The 21,347-nt window shown below is 50.2% G+C and overlaps 1 protein-coding gene across 1 annotated transcript in view; it reads left to right on the forward strand.

Moving 5' to 3' along the window:
• The window catches only part of DOK5 (docking protein 5), an 87,894-nt gene extending 66,764 nt beyond the window's left edge, over window positions 1–21,130 (forward strand). The window contains exons 6-8 of the mRNA XM_066586818.1: window positions 885–1,020; window positions 10,813–10,933; window positions 19,177–21,130. Coding sequence (XP_066442915.1) covers window positions 885–1,020; window positions 10,813–10,933; window positions 19,177–19,241 — 322 coding nt within the window. The 3' untranslated portion in view covers window positions 19,242–21,130. The remainder of the gene's footprint in view (window positions 1–884; window positions 1,021–10,812; window positions 10,934–19,176) is intronic.
• Window positions 21,131–21,347: the final 217 nt, after the last annotated feature.

Below are 21,347 nucleotides of genomic sequence, written 5' to 3' on the forward strand. Positions count from 1 at the left end.
GGATGTAGGCCCATCATTAGATCCAGTGCAATTACTGGATGTGAACCACCATTGGATAAACATCTATGATTGACTGTAGGTTGATTGGATAAAGGTTCCTCATTAATAAAGGTGCTTTGTTGAAATGTAGTTTTTTATTGAATATAGGACCATCATTAGATGTGAGACCACCATTGGGTGTATGCCCATCATGGTCCATCCTTAGATGGAGGTCTATTCTTGAAATGTAGGCTCTTTATTTGAATGTAGGTCCCTCATTGGACAAAGATCCATCATTAAACAAAGGTCCATCATTGAACTGTTGGTCCTACCATCATGAAGTGAAGATCCATCAAGATATAAAGAGCCATCATTAGATGTAGGACTATCATTGGATGCAGGACCATCATTGGATGAATGTCTGTCATTGACTGTAGGTTGATCATTGGATTTCGCTTGTAGAAGCAAATAGGTTGCTGTATAGATCAGTCTCCAAGTTGGCAATGTTATCATGGAGGTTCTGGCATAAAATATCACCCATTAAGCATCTACTTAAGGCAGAAGCCTGCGGAATAAGTTGGCGCTATACAAATAAAGATTATTATTATTATATTATTATTAGAAGCCTACAGAATGAGTCTCTAAAATCTTCATGAACATTACGTCTTGTTCTGCCCATCTCTAACCTTCTAGAGAACATCCCTCATGTGACACTACCTGAGCACCCGCTTAGCAGTTTGCAGGTTGTTCATACTGATTGGTAATCCTGGGAAGGGTGATAATATTCTTATCTCGCTGTGTGTTTGCACAGGGCTGGATGTCACCTTTGTGATGGTGGTGGAGCTCCAGGGGTAATGCATTTGGCTGCAGAAGCCTCATGTGATGTTGTGTTTGTCTGTTGGCAGGATGTGTGATACTGGGGAAGGGCTGTTCATCTTCCAAACCAGAGAAGGTGAAGCCATTTATCATAAGGTTCATTCAGCTGCACTGGCAATAGCCGAACAACACGAGCGGTTACTGCAGAGCGTCAAGAACTCAATGGTAGGTAGAGATAATCCTGATTCTAATGTCTGTCCGTCTGTTTGTCTGCCATCCATCCAGCTGTCCGTCCATTCATCATCCACGAGGACTGACTTATAGTGAATACCAGTGCTATTATCAGGCCTCTATTATGGAGTAACATGCAGGCTGAGATGTTCTGCAGATCTTTAACCCTTTCATGACCAAGGGTCATTGATGCTCCAGCATCCAGGTCGCATTCTGAAGTTCTGGTATTCCCACGTTCAAAAAATCCTAACGTTGTTGTTTGCAGTGCCGTCTACATCATCTACATAAGGGCTTGTTTTCTGTGGAACAAGTTGTATTTTCTGTGGTTCCATTTAACATACCATATAACGTATTTTTCCTTTTATTATTTTTTATTTTTATAATAATTTAAGGAAGTCTTTATTTTCCTAATTCTCCTTTTTTCGTAATTAATCTCCACAGCGTACTTACACTTTTGATTGTTTGATCACATATAGATTATAATGCAATGCTGTGGTATTGCATTATATGGGCTTTAACAGGCTGTCTATTAAAGAGCTGCCACAGACCACAAGTGCGTCCTTAATAGGCAAATAATTATAGCAGTCCTGTGGGCCCTCAGAAGTCCCCGGGCTGCCATGACACACGGGACGGCACCCCTGCAATATCATCGCGGTGGGGCTGTACGGGACAATTAAGTCCTGATTGGGATATTTAAATGCTGTCATTAGAACTAACAGCGGCATTTAAAGAGTTAACAGACGTGATCAGAGTTATCCTTCAGGGAGCGTGAATATCCACAGGGCTATAAACTCTATAAACTGCATATGCTGAGGACGGCTAAGGACATCCTAATTACATGGGGTATGTGCATTCAGGACGTATACAGCCGCATGTCTGTCATGAAGGGTTTAATGAGGACAACGAGTAGATTTTGCAGCACATCAAAAAGAAATCTCAGGAAGAAATGTAACTCTGTCGTCACTGGAAACGTTTCCTCATAATTATATCATCATGGCAGCCCAGATTACAATGTATCAGTCACAGACCTCATCTATTGTACTGCAGGAACCTTTCATGTGGCGGATGTTATCCAGTCCCCCAAGTGTCAGCGTGTCATTATCCCGTCCCCCAAGTGTCAGCCTGTCATTATCCCATCCCCCAAGTGTCAGCGTATCATTATCCCTTCCCTCAAGTATCAGCGTGTCATTATCCCGTCCCCCAAGTGTCAGCGTGTCATTATCCCGTCCCCCAAGTGTCAGCGTGTCATTATCCCCTCCCCCAAGTGTCAGCGTGTCATTATCCCGTCCCCCAAGTGTCAGTGTGTCATTATCCCGTCCCCCAAGTATCAGCGTGTCATTATCCCGTCCCCCAAGTGTCAGCGTGTCATTATCCCGTCCCCCAAGTGTCAGCGTGTCATTATCCCCTCCCCCAAGTGTCAGCGTGTCATTATCCCGTCCCCCAAGTGTCAGCGTGTCATTATCTCGTCCCCCAAGTATCAGTGTATCATTATCCCGTCCCCCTAGTATCAGCGAGTCATTATCCCATCCTCCAAGTGTCAGCATGTCATTTTCCCTGTCCCCCAAGTGTCAGCGTGTCATTATGCCGTCCCCCAAGTATCAGCGTGTCATTATCCCATCCCCCAAGTGTCAGCGTGTCATTATCCCGTCCCCCAAGTATCAGCGTGTCATTATCCCATCCCCCAAGTGTCAGTGTGTCATTATCCCGTGCCCCAAGTGTCAGCGTGTCATTATCTGGTCCCCCAAGTATCAGCGCATCATTATCCGGTCCATCAAGTGTCAGCGTGTCATTATCCCGTCCCCCCCCCAAGTATCAGCATGTCATTATCCCGTCCCCCTAGTATCAGCGAGTCATAATCCCGTTCTCCAAGTATCAGCGTGTCATTTTCCCTGTCCCCCAAGTGTCAGCGTGTCATTATCCCATCCCCCAAGTGTCAGTGTGTCATTATCCCGTCCCCCAAGTGTCAGTGTGTCATTATCCCGTCCCCCCAAGTATCAGCGTGTCATTATCCCATCCCCCAAGTGTCAGCGTGTCATTATCCCGTCCCCCCAAGTGTCAGCGTGTCATTATCCCGTCCCCCAAGTGTCAGCGTGTCATTATCCCATCCCACAAGTGTCAGTGTGTCATTATCCCATCCCCCAAGTGTCAGTGTGTCATTATCCCGTCCCCCAAGTATCAGCGTGTCATTATCCCGTCCCCCAAGTATCAGCGTGTCATTATCCCCTCCCCGAAGTGTCAGCCTGTCATTATCCCGTCCCCCAAGTGTCAGCCTGTCATTATCCCGTCCCCCAAGTGTCAGCCTGTCATTATCCCATCCCCCAAGTATCAGCGTGTCATTATCCCGTCCCCCAAGTATCAGCGTGTCATTATCCCGTCCCCCAAGTATCAGCGTGTCATTATCCCCGTCCCCGAAGTGTCAGCCTGTCATTATCCCGTCCCCCAAGTGTCAGCCTGTCATTATCCCGTCCCCCAAGTGTCAGCCTGTCATTATCCCGTCCCCCAAGTGTCAGCGTGTCATTATCCGGTCCACTACGTATCAGCGTGTCATTATCCCGTCCCCCAAGTATCAGCGTGTCATTATCCTGTCCCCCCCAAGTATCAGCGTGTCATTATCCCGTCCCCCAAGTGTCAGCGTGTCATTATCCGGTCCACTACGTATCAGCGTGTCATTATCCCGTCCCCCAAGTATCAGCGTGTCATTATCCCGTCCCCCAAGTATCAGCGTGTCATTATCCCATCCCCCAAGTGTCAGCGTGTCATTATCCCGTCCCCCAAGTCTCAGCGTGTCATTATCCCATCCCCCCAAGAGTCAGCGTGTCATTATCCCGCCCCCCAAGTGTCAGCGTGTCTTTATCCCGTCCCCCAAGTGTCAGTGTGTCATCATCCTGTCTACCAAGTGTCAGCGTGTCATTATCCCATCCCCCAAGTGTCAGCGTGTCATTATCCCGTCCCCCCAAGTGTCAGCGTGTCATTATCCTGTCCCCCAAGTGTCAGCGTGTCATTATCCTGTCCCCCAAGTGTCAGCGTGTCATTATCCCGTCCCCCAAGTGTCAGCGTGTCATTATCCCGTCTCCCCAAGTGTCAGCGCGTCATTATCCTGTCCCCCACATATTAGCGTGTCATTATCCCGTCCCCTCAAGTATCAGCGTGTCATTATCCCGTCCCTTAAGTATCATTGTGTCATTATCCCGTCCCCCAAGTGTCAGCCTGTCATTATCCCGTCCCCCAAGTGTCAGCCTGTCATTATCCAGTCCCCCAAGTCTCAGCGTGTCATTATCCCGTCCCCCCAAGAGTCAGCGTGTCATTATCCCGCCCCCCAAGTGTCAGCGTGTCTTTATCCCATCCTCCAAGTGTCAGCGTGTCTTTATCCCGTCCCCCAAGTGTCAGTGTGTCCTTATCACGTTCCCCCTAGTATCAGCGTGTCATTATCCTGTCTACCAAGTGTCAGCGTGTCATTATCCCATCCCCCAAGTGTCAGCGTGTCATTATCCCGTCCCCCCAAGTGTCAGCGTGTCATTATCCCGTCCTCCAAGTGTCAGCGTGTCATTATCCCGTCCCCAAGTATCAGCGTGTCATTATCCCGTCCCCCCAAGTGTCAGCGTGTCATTATCCAGTCCCCCAAGTGTCAGCGTGTCATTATCCCGTCCCCAAGTATCAGCGTGTCATTATCCCGTCCCCCCAAGTGTCAGCGTGTCATTATCCTGTCCCCCCAAGTGTCAGCGTGTCATTATCCCGTCCTCCAAGTGTCAGCGTGTCATTATCCCGTCCCCAAGTGTCAGCGTGTCATTATCCCGTCCCCCCAAGTGTCAGCGTGTCATTATCCTGTCCCCCAAGTGTCAGCGTGTCATTATCCTGTCCCCCAAGTGTCAGCGTGTCATTATCCTGTCCCCCCAGTGTCAGCGTGTCATTATCCCGTCCCCCCAAGCGTCAGCGTGTCATTATCCCGTCTCCCAAGTGTCAGCGTGTCATTATCCCCTCCCCCAAGTATCAGAGTGTCATTATCCTGTCCCCCAAGTGTCAGCGTGTCATTATCCTGTCCCCCAAGTGTCAACGTGTCATTATCCTGTCCCCCAAGTGTCAGCGTGTCATTATCCTGTCCCCCAAGTGTCAGCGTGTCATTATCCTGTCCCCCAAGTATCAGAGTGTCATTATCCTGTCCCCCAAGTGTCAGTGTGTCATTATCCTGTCCCCCAAGTATCAGTGTGTCATTATCCCGTCCCCCAAGTATCAGCGTGTCATTATCCCGTCCCCCCAAGTGTCAGCGTGTCATTATCCCGTCCCCCAAGTATCAGCGTGTCATTATCCCGTCCCCCAAGTGTCAGTGTGTCATTATCCCGTCCCCCAAGTGTCAGTGTGTCATTATCCCGTCCCCCAAGTGTCAGCGTGTCATTATCCCGTCCCCCAAGTGTCAGCGTGTCATTATCCCGTCCCCCCAGTGTCAGCGTGTCATAATCCCATCCCCCCAAGTGTCAGCGTGTCATTATCATGTCCCCCCAGTGTCAGAGTGTCATTATCCCGTCCCCCCAAGTGTCAGCGTGTCATTATCCTGTCCCCCCAAGTGTCAGTGTGTCATTATCCTGTCCCCCAAGTGTCAGCGTGTCATTATCCTGTCCCCCAAGTGTCAGCGTGTCATTATCCTGTCCCCCAAGTGTCAGCGTGTCATTATCCTGTCCCCCAAGTATCAGAGTGTCATTATCCTGTCCCCCAAGTGTCAGCGTGTCATTATCCTGTCCCCCAAGTGTCAGCGTGTCATTATCCCGTCGTCCAAGTATCAGTGTGTCATTATCCCGTCCCCCAAGTGTCAGCGTGTCATTATCCCGTCCCCCAAGTGTCAGCCTGTCATTATCCTGTCCCCCAAGTATCAGCGTGTCATTATCCCGTCCCCCCAAGTGTCAGCGTGTCATTATCCTGTCCCCCAAGTGTCAGCGTGTCATTATCCTGTCCCCCAAGTGTCAGCGTGTCATTATCCCGTCCCCCAAGTGTCAGCGTGTCATTATCCCGTCTCCCCAAGTGTCAGCGCGTCATTATCCTGTCCCCCACATATTAGCGTGTCATTATCCCGTCCCCTCAAGTATCAGCGTGTCATTATCCCGTCCCTTAAGTATCATTGTGTCATTATCCCGTCCCCCAAGTGTCAGCCTGTCATTATCCCGTCCCCCAAGTGTCAGCCTGTCATTATCCAGTCCCCCAAGTCTCAGCGTGTCATTATCCCGTCCCCCCAAGAGTCAGCGTGTCATTATCCCGCCCCCCAAGTGTCAGCGTGTCTTTATCCCATCCTCCAAGTGTCAGCGTGTCTTTATCCCGTCCCCCAAGTGTCAGTGTGTCCTTATCACGTTCCCCCTAGTATCAGCGTGTCATTATCCTGTCTACCAAGTGTCAGCGTGTCATTATCCCATCCCCCAAGTGTCAGCGTGTCATTATCCCGTCCCCCCAAGTGTCAGCGTGTCATTATCCCGTCCTCCAAGTGTCAGCGTGTCATTATCCCGTCCCCAAGTATCAGCGTGTCATTATCCCGTCCCCCCAAGTGTCAGCGTGTCATTATCCAGTCCCCCAAGTGTCAGCGTGTCATTATCCCGTCCCCAAGTATCAGCGTGTCATTATCCCGTCCCCCCAAGTGTCAGCGTGTCATTATCCCGTCCCCCCAAGTGTCAGCGTGTCATTATCCCGTCCTCCAAGTGTCAGCGTGTCATTATCCCGTCCCCAAGTGTCAGCGTGTCATTATCCCGTCCCCCCAAGTGTCAGCGTGTCATTATCCTGTCCCCCAAGTGTCAGCGTGTCATTATCCTGTCCCCCAAGTGTCAGCGTGTCATTATCCTGTCCCCCCAGTGTCAGCGTGTCATTATCCCGTCCCCCCAAGCGTCAGCCTGTCATTATCCCGTCTCCCAAGTGTCAGCGTGTCATTATCCCCTCCCCCAAGTATCAGAGTGTCATTATCCTGTCCCCCAAGTGTCAGCGTGTCATTATCCTGTCCCCCAAGTGTCAACGTGTCATTATCCTGTCCCCCAAGTGTCAGCGTGTCATTATCCTGTCCCCCAAGTGTCAGCGTGTCATTATCCTGTCCCCCAAGTATCAGAGTGTCATTATCCTGTCCCCCAAGTGTCAGTGTGTCATTATCCTGTCCCCCAAGTGTCAGTGTGTCATTATCCTGTCCCCCAAGTATCAGTGTGTCATTATCCCGTCCCCCCAAGTGTCAGCGTGTCATTATCCCGTCCCCCAAGTATCAGCGTGTCATTATCCCGTCCCCCAAGTGTCAGTGTGTCATTATCCCGTCCCCCAAGTGTCAGTGTGTCATTATCCCGTCCCCCAAGTGTCAGCGTGTCATTATCCCGTCCCCCAAGTGTCAGCGTGTCATTATCCCGTCCCCCCAGTGTCAGCGTGTCATAATCCCATCCCCCCAAGTGTCAGCGTGTCATTATCATGTCCCCCCAGTGTCAGAGTGTCATTATCCCGTCCCCCCAAGTGTCAGCGTGTCATTATCCTGTCCCCCCAAGTGTCAGTGTGTCATTATCCTGTCCCCCAAGTGTCAGCGTGTCATTATCCTGTCCCCCAAGTGTCAGCGTGTCATTATCCTGTCCCCCAAGTGTCAGCGTGTCATTATCCTGTCCCCCAAGTATCAGAGTGTCATTATCCTGTCCCCCAAGTGTCAGCGTGTCATTATCCTGTCCCCCAAGTGTCAGCGTGTCATTATCCCGTCGTCCAAGTATCAGTGTGTCATTATCCCGTCCCCCAAGTGTCAGCGTGTCATTATCCCGTCCCCCAAGTGTCAGCCTGTCATTTTCCAGTCCCCCAAGTGTCAGCGTGTCATTATCCCGTCCCCCCAAGAGTCAGCGTGTCATTATCCCGTCCTCCAAGTGTCAGCGTGTCATTATCCCGTCCCCCAAGTGTCAGCGTGTCATTATCCTGTCCCCCAAGTGTCAGCGTGTCATTATCCCATCCCCCCAAGTGTCAGCGTGTCATTATCCCGTCCCCCCAAGTGTCAGCGTGTCATTATCCCATCCCCCCAGTGTCAGCGTGTCATTATCCCGTCCCCCCAAGTGTCAGCGTGTCATTATCCCGTCCCCCGAGTATCAGCGTGTCATTATCCCGTCCCCCAAGTCTCAGCCTATCATTATCCCGTCCCCCGAGTATCAGCGTGTCATTATCCCGTCCCCCAAGTCTCAGCCTATCATTATCCCATCCCCCCAGTGTCACTGTGTCATTATCCTGTCCCCCAAGTGTCAGCGTGTCATTATCCCGTCTCCCAAGTGTCAGCATGTCATTATCCCGTCTCCCAAGTATCAGTGTGTCATTATCCCATCCCCCAAGTGTCAGCGTGTCATTATCCCGTCCCCCCAAGTGTCAGAGTGCCATTATCCCGTCCCCCAAGTATCAGCGTGTTATTATCCCCCCCCCCCCAAGTGTCAGCGTGTCATTATCCCGTCCCCCAAGTATCAGTGTGTCATTATCCCGTCCCCCCAAGTGTCAGCCTGTCATTATCCCGTCCCCCAAGTGTCAGCGTGTCATTATCCCGTCCCCCAAGTATCAGCGTGTCATTATCCTGTCCCCCCAAGTGTCAGCGTGTCATTATCCTGTCCCCCAAGTGTCAGCGTGTCATTATCCCGTCCCCCCAAGTGTCAGCGTGTCATTATCCCGTCCTCCAAGTATCAGCGTGTCATTATCCCGTCCCCCAAGTGTCAGCATGCCATTATCCCGTCCCCCAAGTATCAGTGTGTCATTATCCTGTCCCCCCAAGTCTCAGCGTGTCATTGTCCTGTCCCCCCAAGTATCAGCGTGTCATTATCCCGTCCCCCAAGTGTCAGCGTGCCATTATCCTGTCCCCCTAGTATCAGCGTGTCATTATCCTGTCCCCCCAAGTGTCAGCGTGTCATTATCCCGTCCCCCAAGTGTCAGCGTGTCATTATCCCGTCCCCCAAGTGTCAGCGTGTCATTATCCCGTCCCCCCAAGTGTCAGCGTGTCATTATCCCGTCCCCCAAGTGTCAGCGTGTCATTATCCAGTCCCCCAAGTATCAGAGTGTCATTATCCCGTCCCCCCAGTGTCAGTGTGTCATTATCCTGTCCCCCAAGTGTCAGCGTGTCATTATCCCGTCCCCCAAGTGTCAGCATGCCATTATCCCGTCCCCCAAGTATCAGTGTGTCATTATCCTGTCCCCCCAAGTCTCAGCGTGTCATTGTCCTGTCCCCCCAAGTATCAGCGTGTCATTATCCCGTCCCCCAAGTGTCAGCGTGTCATTATCCTGTCCCCCAAGTGTCAGCGTGTCATTATCCCATCCCCCCAAGTGTCAGTGTGTCATTATCCCGTCCCCCAAGTGTCAGCGTGTCATTATCCAGTCCCCCAAGTATCAGAGTGTCATTATCCTGTCCCCCAAGTATCAGCGTGTCATTATCCTGTACCCTAAGTGTCAGCGTGTCATTATCCCGCCCCCCAAGTGTCAGCGTGTCATTATCCCGTCCCCCAAGTTTCAGCGTGTCATTATCCCGTCCCCCAAGTGTCAGCATGTCATTATCCCGTCCCCCAAGTGTCAGCGTGTCATTATCCCGTCCTCCAAGCGTCAGCGTGTCATTATCCCGTCCCCCAAGTGTCAGCGTGTCATTATCCTGTCCCCCCAAGTATCAGCGTGTCATTATCCCGTCCCCCAAGTGTCAGTGTGTCATTATCCCGTCCCCCAAGTGTCAGTGTGTCATTATCCCGTCCCCCAAGTGTCAGCGTGTCATTATCCCGTCCCTCAAGTGTCAGTGTGTCATTATCCCGTCCCCCAAGTGTCAGTGTGTCATTATCCCGTCCCCCAAGTGTCAGTGTGTCATTATCCCGTCCCCCAAGTGTCAGCGTGTCATTATCCCGTCCCCCTAATATCAGCGCATCATTATCCTGTCCCCCAAGTGTCAGTGTGTCATTATCCCGTCCCCCAAGTATCAGTGTGTCATTATCCCGTCCCCCAAGTATCAGTGTGTCATTATCCCGTCCCCCAAGTGTCAGTGTGTCATTATCCCGTCCCCCAAGTATCAGTGTGTCATTATCCCGTCCCCCAAGTGTCAGTGTGTCATTATCCCGTCCCCCAAGTATCAGTGTGTCATTATCCCGTCCCCCAAGTGTCAGCGTGTCATTATCCCGTCCCCCTAATATCAGCGTGTCATTATCCCGTCCCCCAAGTGTCAGCGTGTCATCATGCTATCGGCCCTTGGAGCAGCTGCTGCTCAGTATAAGATGCCTTCCACTCGCCGCTGCTCTCCGTGGTGCTGAAATTGATATCCCATCACCCAGTGTATATCATACAGGTTCCTAAGTCCCCGGACTGGGTGGTGATCGCTGTTATCCTCCGGGATAGAACATATTTATGTTCTCATTAATCACAGTTATGGGTGTAACTCCTGGCATATTGGCTACTGGGGACCCAACAACTATAGGGGCCCAGCACCAGTCTGAATGGGAAAATGAATGCAGATCACAGGGAGACTGATGAAGGATGCAGGGACAGCAGAGACTGAAATGATCAGGAGCTGGATGGAGTGGGGCCACATTCCAAGATTTTAAAGGGCCCCTGAGTACCTCTGAGCCCAGAAAATGTACCTTTTAATGTTGCAATCTACAAGGGACATTATAACTGACGGAAGGACCATGTGCAGAGCGCATGTGGTGTTGGTAGCCCCCCACATGCTAGAACGTGTCATGGTGGGGTGCTTGCCCCATACATCAGCTGTTATGTTTCACCAGAGGGGGGCGCCGATCTTACGGCGGTCACTGACTGGGAGCCACAAAGTCACTAATCATGTAATTGTTTGTCTTGCAGCTTCAAATGAGGATGAGCGAGAGGACGGTGTCCCTGAACACAATGGTGCCATTACCGCGCAGCGCGTACTGGCAGCACATTACGAGACAGCACAGTACAGGACAACTTTACAGCCTGCAAGGTAAAGCACCAGCAGTGCCAGCCAGTGCTCACGACCAGAGCCTTTCTATAGCAGAACTCTGACTAATCATCTCAGGGCTCTGACTTAACTCTGGGCTCTGATTTACCATCTCAGGGCTCTGACTAAACTCTGGTCTGTGACTTATGTCAGGGCTGTGACTTAATTCCTGGCTCTGACTAATCACTTCTGAGCTCTGAATTATCATCTCATGGCTCAGACTTAGGGCTCCTGCACATGCTCCGATTTGATTTGCAGAATCCAGGGCCGGCGGTTGTCCCAGCATTCCGCAGCAAATACCACTTATGGCCTCCTATGGGAACCGCTGCTTCCTGCACACAAGGGGGAATTTCCGCTCATGGCAGGAAAAACGCTGCATGCTCCATTCTGTGCAGTTTTCCACATCACGGTTTTCCATCCCTTCTGCAGTTAGCACTACAGAAGGGTCACGAAATCCATGTCATCGCCAAGCCACCACATGGCTTTCTCTGTACTGCGCATGCGTGACGGCGCGACGGCCGGCGCTCCTGCAGTACAGAGAAAGCAGAACCAGGAGAGTGTAAGCGGGGTTACCAACCATATCTTTTCTGGGCTCTGAATTATCATCTCAGGGCTCTGACTTATCTCCTGGCTCTGACTTATCATCTCAGGGCTCTGACTTATCTCCTGACTCTGACTTATTATCTCAGGGCTCTGACTTATTATCTCAGGGCTCTGACTTATCTCCCGACTCTGACTCATCATCTCAGGGCTCTGACCTATCTCCAGGCTCTGACTTATCATCTCAGGGCTCTGACTTATCTCCTGGCTCTGACTTATCATCTCAGGGCTCTGACTTATCTCCTGGCTCTGACTTATCATCTCAGGGTTCTGACTTATCTCCTGGCTCTGACTTATTATCTCAGGGCTCTGACCTATCTCCAGACTCTGACTTATCATCTCAGGGCTCTGACTTATCATCTCAGGGCTCTGACTTATCTCCTGGCTCCGACTTATCATCTCAGGGCTCTGACTTATCTCCTGGCTCTGACCTATACCCCTTTTACACTGGCCGAGAGTCTTACGGTTCTCGCTTGTCCGAGCAGATCAGCTGATGATGTCATCACCGTCTCCTCTGCGCTCAGGCAGCGTGATTAGCCTGCCTGATTCTTGCTGAGAATCACGTACTGCTTGTTGACTTATCGTTCAGTGTTTCACATTCCTATATGAACGATAAGCGTTTGAACTTCCCAATAAGTGCCCGAGGCGCCGCTGATTTTTATGCCCGCTAAAAGTGACCAGTTTTGCTCATTTGTACGGTTTTCTGAACGCTAATTGTTCCGTGTAAACGCAGTGTTACCGCCTCAGCGCTGTCAGCGCACTCACAATAGATCACATGGTACACTGGCTGATTGCCGACTGCTGAGGCAGCAGTATAACGACCCACGGTACAACCGCTGTGAAGGTGAAACGTATTAATCAGCCGCTCACACCCGCCATTAATATTTGTGCAGGATTATTAATTACTTGTCTTCTAATGAAAAGTAAATCAGTTTACATACAGAGGAGCCGGCGGCCGCTCCACGTGGAAATCAGGGCGCATAATTAAATTAAATGAAAAATAAAACATGCTGTGTGATATCGCCATAAATATGGGAGGAAATGATCTGCATCAATCACAATTACACGCGGCCGCCGCCGCAGACACGTTATGGAGTCCCAACATACTTGGCTTCATTTACTCGGACGCATTATTGGAATGTATAATTGCCATCTAGGAAGGAAATAGATTTCCTTCTCCAGAATCCAATGTTATTGCTGCTTCAGTGCAGCTCCCAACAATGCAGCCGGCGATGGTCCAACAGCGCTGGCTAGTGGTGAACTGGAGTATTACATGTTTCCCATAATCCGTGCTCTGAAACCTCAGACGACTTCATCACATTTAATATACAGTACATGGCTGCTCTGCCTCTCTTATACACTGGCTGCGTCTAATATTACAGGTCATGTTATTACTGAGCTGCAGTACCGGGCACAGCCCAAGGACAAGAGTGGCCCGATTTTTCACAAAATAAAAAGGGTTTTCTACTCTCATGCTGATATCTAGACTTCTGAGATAGTAAGTCAGAACCTTGAGCCGGCTCTGTGATAATGCTGGGGAACACAAGCTTTGGTGACTGAGATGTTAGAACTTTTTGGGGGGTATTTTGGGGTCATAGATTCTGAAAATAACAGTTTTTCTTCATCAGGTCTGCTTATCAAGACAAGACATATGTCCATATAAATGTATCCATGCACACATATTGTATTATTATATATTGTATTATACATGTAATGACGGCCAATCAGAAGCTGAAGGTACAAGATAAATCCCAAGAAGCCGAGAACACGACTTAAACAAGAGTCTCTTCATTGAGACGTTGATGTAGCTACATTTCTGTGACTTCCTGCAATGAGATGTTCCTGGACATTCGCGCTGGGTGTTTCCCCAGTAGTCCGCCATCATATGCGTCTCCCATCGGCCGCAGTCCTGTTCTTCCACCGTCCTTATTTCCTGGTGAAGTCGTCCCCCCCCTGTTCATCACTTACATCACCAATATAATCTGGACGTCCATCCACAATGACTGCCAGTCCTGTGATCTGATGCTCATGTTATACCCAAGTGTTCAGAACCAGAAGTCACCATGTTCTCCCCAAGTTCCCCGTAGTTAGCGATCCTATAGTTCCCAAGGAAAAGCTTTAAAACCCTACAAACCAACGACCGCGTCTCATCGTTGTCCACTGATCTTTCATGAGTTCCCGGATTTGCGGTCCATCGAATTCACCTGCTTTCAGCTTCTCCAGACTCATCGCAGGAAAGTCTCTACATTTGGAGCCGAAACACCTTCCATTCATCTTCAATGTCATTACACATTGTTTACATTGTGCCGCGGTGGCGATATGTACCACATGTACTAATAGTAAGCGGATGCTGGCGGGAGGATAAATATAACAGAAATAGATAATGACATCGGGAATATCTCAGACTGGAGCTCCTAGAAGCAAATTGGTGGAATTTTCAGAATCAGCGGCCCAAAAATATCCAGAATAACCTATGAGACAATATAAGATGTCCAGTATAGAGGCCAATGATGTATAAAAGGCCGGCACTCATCAAGCTCTGAAATACATCAGTGTCCCAAGATAATAACTGAGATAATAGGTCAGAGCCCTGAGATCTGGTACATAGATGCCTGATATAAAAATACACTCATTTTCAAAAAACTCAAGAACAGAGGCAGTACATGTAATGGGAGTGACAATGGGTGTCAGAGGCCGTACATGTAAGGGGGGCCGTGAGACCAAATGGAAATGGTGCTGACAGACACCAGGGTGTAAAGATGGCGCCCCCTGTCTCTGGATGGTGGACAATGAAACAGTTGGAGCTGCTTGTGCTTGTTGAATGATCAGATGTTTCTCTCTACTGGTGGTCTGTAGGGGGCATCCTGAGCCCGGTCACCTTATGTGCCCCCATCCACTGGTCCCAACACCTCCTAACAGTCTGGTCAGATGCTCCCCTTTACTGGTGGTCTGTAGGGGCCGTCCTGTCCCAGTCACCTTGTGTGCCCTCACACATCCGCCGGTCCCAACACCCCCTAACAGTCTGGTCAGAAGTCCTCTCTACTGGTGGTCTGTAGGGGGCGTCCTGTCCCAGTCACCTTGTGTGCCCTCACACATCCGCCGGTCCCAACACCCCCTAACAGTCTGGTCAGAAGTACTCTCTACTGGTGGTCTGTAGGGGGCGTCCTGAGCCCGGTCATCTTGTGTGCCCTCACACATCCACTGGTCCCAACACCTCCTAACAGTCTGGTCAGACGCTCCTCTACTGGTGGTCTGTAGGGGGCGTCCTGAGCCCAGTCACCTTGTGTTCCCTCACACATCCACTGGTCCCAACACTCCCTAACAGTCTGGTCAGACAGTCCTCTCTATTGGTGGTCTGTCAGGGGGTCCTGAGCCCGGTCACCCTGTGTGCCCCCATCCACTGGTCCCAACACCTACTAACAGTCTGGACAGACACTCCTCTCTACTGGTGGTCTGTAGGGGGCGTCCTGAGCCCGGTCACCTTGTGTGTCCTCACACATCCACTGGTCCCAACACCCCCTAACAGTCTGGTCAGATACTCCTCTCTACTGGTGGTCTGTAGGGGCATCCTGAGCCTGGTTGCCTTGTGTGCCCTCACACATCCACTGTTCCCAACACCATCTAACAGTCTAGTCAGCTGCTCCTTTCTCCTAGTGGTCTGCAGGGGGCGTCCTGAACCCCGGTCACCTTGTGTGCCCCCTTCCACTGGACTTAACACCTCATAACAGTCTGGACAGAATGGCCGGTGGGGGACAATTCATCGATATGACCCTTCAGGTACTCACATGCCAATAATGCGCCCCTCTCAGACTCTGGTAATGGGTGAAATCTCTTCTCTGCGCCGTAGAGGCGTCTAGTGGTCAACAAGCTCTACAAGTGGAAGAAGAGGCCACTACACACAAGGAGCCTCTGAGAACCTCTTATAGGCCAAGGGGGAACCACTTTTAAGACCTCCGGTGACCGTTAATCTAATCACCACAACTCTCATCATTATCTGCCTGAGATGGAACCGCATGCCGGGGTCTGCAGCAAAACGACAACTTCTTCTGGGGGTGTATTGTTTTCTGCAAAGAGTGTAATTATAAACAAGCTACAAAAGACAAGTCCACAATCCGCACATGACTGACGCTAGGGGGGTCCACAGTTTTTATAACATACCGGTAAGCTCCATCTTCTGCCGCAGCGCTGATTCTTGTTGTTTACAGACTATAGGATAATTGTGACCCGACAGGAGAAGACGTTAAATAGGTTTTATTGGTGGAGTTCGCTGAGTGTGAATCCATTGTTCAAGTCCAACATGGATTCTGTGCTGCCTTCTCACAAGCAAGTTTACAAATGGCACAGGAAAGCATTGGTCGCCCACGCACGTCTCATGAAAATATGGCGCGTATTAGGGGTGCTTTCAAACAGCTCAAGGAAATCCCCAAGCAGAGCTAGCCTTGACCTTGGAATTCCTCAAGCAAGTGTGTGGCGTGTTCTGGAAGAGCGTCTGCACACGCCGCCGTATGAGCTGCAGTTACTGCAAGCATTGCATCTAGACCACCAGCAGGTTTGTGCTGCAGTCCTGGATTTTGGAGGACTGGAGACCCTTGTGCAGTGGTTGCAGAGACCTAATGGAGGTGAATGTGTTTTGTGCTATTTCTGCAATTGTTTTTCGCAGAGCGACCTGTGAGAGGAATGCCGCACCTTGACGAGCTGCAGGACTGGTTGTTTCCCCAACTTGAAGAAGAGTCCAAAAACTTCATCTTCATGGAGGATGGTGCGCCGCCTCACTTTCACTTAGAGGTCCAACGTTATCTCAACGGCACCCTTCCAGGACGCTGGATTGGAAGAGGGGGACAACATGATCTTGTTCTTCGACAGTGACCTCCGGGTCACCCGACCTTACCCCATGTAGTATTTATTTGTTGGGGTGCATACAGGATGGAGTCTTTGGCCCACTTATGTCTACTACGCTTCAAGATCTCAAACAGCGAATTATTGAAGCTGTGAATTCAATAACTGAAAAGCAGCTGATTTGTAAGTGGCAAGAAATGGACTAGTGGTTGTGTGACACACGGGCTCCATGCTGAATGCGTACCACCCCACGCACCTCAGGGACCAGAAGGCTGTAAGCAAGACCCCCAGTGCTGCAATGTGGCAGAAAGGGAACGTACTGGTGTCATAAAAACTGTGGACCCTCTTCTCAGTAATTTTTGTGGATTGTGGACCTCTCTTTTGTAGCTTGTAATTAAATCCCCAAGTCTGCTCCTTTTTTGAATAACCCTGTATGTAGATGTCTGAGATAATAAGTCAGTTCTGTGAGATAATATCTTGATGTCTAAGATAGGAATCTACTATCCAGGGATAAGGCAATGCTCTGGGATAATATCTACATGTCTGAGATAAGGAAGTGCTCTGCAAGAATCTGTAGAGATAATATGTAGATGGCGGAGCTGATAAGTCAGAGAGCTGAGTTAATATCTAGATGCATCAACTAATAAGAAGGCTGTCTGCGATCCAGACGCCTGAAATAAGAATACAGTATTGTGGTGCGCCAGAATGGGGATGGTAATGGCGGTGGCGCTGCTATTCCCCCCAAAACGTCAGCGGCCGACAGGATAAACTGACTTTAATTGATATGCTACTCGTGATGGAGTAGGGGATGATGGTAACAAATCAGTTCGTGACGCCGGCCCCCGCGCCGCCCCCAACCGGCTCCAGGCAAAAATAAAATAAACCGGATAAAACGAAAGTCGGGGGATGATCCTTTCCCTTGATGATGGGGTTAGTGTGGTACTTGTAGTGCAGGTGTTACTGGGGCAAGAAGGGACTCCTGGAGGCATTAATGATCCGTAAACTAAAACAGCAGTTTATTTCTTTTGAGAGCCGTTTACAATATACGAATATTCACTTCATGAGGTCAATTATTCTCTATACGAGTGCAGGAACCACATCTGGGCTCTAATCCTGGTTCTTGTCTTGTGTTAGTACGCACACTACTGCCTTCTTGCCGCACTCTTGATGTCCTCTCCACGCGCTCTTTCTGCGCTCTCCACGGGCTCTCCTCGCGCTCTCCTCACACTCTCCTCGCGTTCTCCACGGGCTCTCCATGTGCTCTCCACGGGCTCTTCATGTGCTCTCCATGGGCTCTTCATGTGCTCTCCACAGGCTCTCCACGGGCTCTCCTCGGGCTCTCCATGCGCTCTCCTTGCGCTCTTCATGTGCTCTCCACGGGCTCTTCATGTGCTCTCCACGGGCTCTCCTCGCGCTCTCCACGGGGTCTCCTCGCGCTCTCCTCGGGCTCTCATCGGGCTCTCCATGCGCTCTCCTCGCGCTCTTCTTGGGCTCTCCTCGGGCTCTCCACGGGCTCTCCACGGGCTCTTCATGTGCTCTCCACGGGCTCTCCTCGCGCTCTCCTCGGGCTCTTCATGGGCTCTCCTCGCGCTCTCCTCGGGCTCTCCTCACGCTCTCCTTGGGCTCTCCTCGCGCTCTCCTCGGGCTCTTCATGTGCTCTCCACGGGCTCTCCTCGCGCTCTCCTCGGGCTCTGCTCGCGCTCTCCTCGGGCTCTCCATGCGCTCTCCTCACGCTCTCCTCGGGCTCTCCATGCGCTCTCCTCTCTCATTCCTCTCAACGGCCAGCATACGCACACTTAAAGTTACTCTGACTGTAATTCCTCCACCAATCACCGACCTGTTGTTGGGTGGTAAAATACCCAATCAAAATAATGTTCCTGACAGCCAATCAGAGAGAGGCTGCAGGTTGTCTAGCAGGATAAATAATCAGTAATAAATATACACCATTTACTTTAAGGCACACACACTTTACATATGAATAGACGCATCTACGTTTTGTAGTGCCCAACTCTGGGACACCACAGTATCCTGACACAATATCCAGATTACGGAGCTGATAAGTCCGAGCCCTGAGATAATCTCTAGATGTCTGAGCTAATAAATCAGTGGCCAGGTATAATATTACCCACGGTAGGATATAGTATACTGGGATAATAAGTCAGAGCCCTGAGAGGATATCCTGATATATAATCAAATTACTAACGACCACTTGCCTGTATGTATGTGTGTGAGTGATTCTTATGCTCCGCCCCTGGTAACGCCATCGCTCCACCCTCTGGTGAAGCCATTGAAGGTCCTACAACACAGAGTCTGACCAACAGAAGAACAACACAGTTAGGGCTCTTGGAAGGGGAGGGCAAAAATGAGAATACAACTAAACCGCTATTGTCTCAGAGGACACAACTCAGCGGTCCTGACAGAAGACACCGACCTACCTCCACCACAGAGATCCGGCGGGCTGAAGGACCTGTGGTGATGTCACTGCTGTGGGAGGAGCCAAGCTGTGTTTTTCATTTGTGGTAAGCAAGCTACTGTGAGTGTGATGAGTGGGGATCATAATGGATGTACCATGAAGCAGAGCTGTGTGGTGCACTGCGCAACCAGAAATACTGGTACTATAATGTCCTAATAATTACTAGCAGATAAAATCTGGATCCCTGAGATAATAAGTCGGAGCCCTGAGAGGATATCCTGATGTATAATAGATACTATCTGGCTCACAGCGCTCACTTTATTGGTCCAATATAATCATAACTATTAATATATTTTTTCTCATTTTCCCTTTCTGCTCCCCTCCGACTGACGAGAAGACCTCTCCCACCCACAGAAGTTTCATCGAACGGACACATTTCCCACGTACCGCTCGGAGCACTGACAGACGCTGCCGCCGATTTCATGGTTACACTTCGAACAATAAACTACTTGGGGCTAACGAGAAAGCTCGGACTACTTACCTCCTGGAAGCGGCGAGATGAGCGGCGCCAACCATCAGCTTCACTATTTCTACACTCAGAAATGCAACTTTTCTACCCTCACCAGGACCGCGCGTTCCGCTCACCAGGACCGCGTTACACCTTCAGGAAGAACTGTTTTACTTTGACCTCGTTTCATCATGAAATGTCTTCTGTTCTCACCAGCGACCTCAGACTGAGCCTGCAGCCCTCCTCCTGTGGTGGAACTACAACTCCCAGCATTATGTCAGAGACTGCCAGGAGTTATAGTTCCACACCAGCTGCAGAGCGGCAGGCTGCAGACCTCCACTGTAGAACTTGCTGTAGGTGAGCATCCAGTGGTTCTTCGGCTGGGACTTGTAGTCCTACAGGCGCTATAGATCCGCTCTGTCTTGTGTTCTCCGTCATGTCGGGGTTGGGGGTCTTGTCCATCTGTCTCTGTATGTTCATGGTCAGTGTTTTGCGCACAAGGCCTCTGTGACATCATCATTAGCCGCACGGAGACTGCGAATCGCTGGATCCGGGAAATGTTTATGTTCTGGACAAAATCTGAAATGTGTAATATTCCGGTTTTGAATTCCAGAATTTTTGGATATTTTTGAATTTCAGGAAATTGATCCCCCAATACATTTCTGATGGCGGGTATATCCACTCGGGCGTTTGAGAGTTTGGACGTGCGATCTCGTCTGTGATTTTCATGCGGATTTGCGTTGTTTTCCGTGACATTTCTTTAGTGCGTGTGGTTTTTCTTTTTACGTTATGGTTCCCATGGTTACCTACATTAAAAACGGATCGCATTCGCATCATGCAATCTTTTTTTTTAACCGCAGCCGTAGACTTGAAGGAGCAGTTTTCGCCTGAGAATGGCGGCAGTAGGACCTGCTGCGTTTATCTTACTTGGACTGTTGGTCCGCGTGGAGTAGACGTCGTGTGAATAAGCCCTCCGGAGCGGCGGCTTCTATTTGCAGTCTATTTTGAACCGATTTATCCTGTCTGTCAATTGGACAAAAAAACTCGTTAGTGTGAAAACACCCCAAAAAATGGAAGATCTCGGGAGCGTCTGGGGGTCTTGGCTTTCACAAATGACACCTGAGGCAGTAGTGCAGAATAGCGCAGCCAGAAGGTGCGGCAAGGCTCAGCTTTCAATGTATCTATCAGTAGGTAGAGAGGACAGAGTGATGTTCTGCAGATCTCTGGAGGTCAGCGGGGTGATAATCTGCAGGACATATTTGGGCTGGTTTCACACGGGCTCAGTGTATGACCTCATTCAAAACAATGCACAAATTTTGCGCCATTTTCTCGGCCGCAGCATGTTGTTGCTGAGCGTCACATATACCGCGGCGGCGCCCGCGTCCGGGACCCCCAGTGATTCAAATGCAGGAAACACCAGAAATGGAACACAATCCTGATGATCATTTTATGAATCCGTGGAGTTCAGGACCGCAGCGGAGAGAACAGCGCCCCCGTGTGTCCGGGCCGATAGTATATCACTGCACCTGCAGCAGGTAACCGCATACTATGGAATCCATGATAGGAACAGCACAACGCCGGAACTATAAAGTACCAGCACTACCGCCCCCCGCCGGCCGCCCCAGACATATTAACCCCTTAATCACGCTGCTCTTTTTGGTTTTCGGTTTCTCCTCCCCCCTTATTCATCCCTCGCCGTCGCGGTCCGGCGGCTCGCTCTCGTGTTCTGCGGGACGAGGTGTATTTTCCAACTATTTCATGTACTGTATAACTTTTTAAGCTTTTTCAGTACATTCTAAGTGAAGGGAAACGGAAAAGACGCGCTATCTCACCATCTTGGGGGGAGGGGTCTTGTTTCTACAGCGTTCACACTGCGGCACCAATGACACGACTTTATTCTGCGGGTCAATACGATTACGGCGATACCAAATGTATAGGGGGGTTATTTTGCCCATTGAAGCCCCTCGGGGCTGCGAAACCTGACATTACTGTCCACTTACCCTCCACGGGTGCGAATATCTGTTCACGTACCTACCTCTGATGCCACAATTAATGTCATC

The sequence above is a fragment of the Eleutherodactylus coqui genome, chromosome 13, assembly GCF_035609145.1.
Source record: "Eleutherodactylus coqui strain aEleCoq1 chromosome 13, aEleCoq1.hap1, whole genome shotgun sequence".
Classification (NCBI taxonomy): domain Eukaryota; kingdom Metazoa; phylum Chordata; class Amphibia; order Anura; family Eleutherodactylidae; genus Eleutherodactylus; species Eleutherodactylus coqui.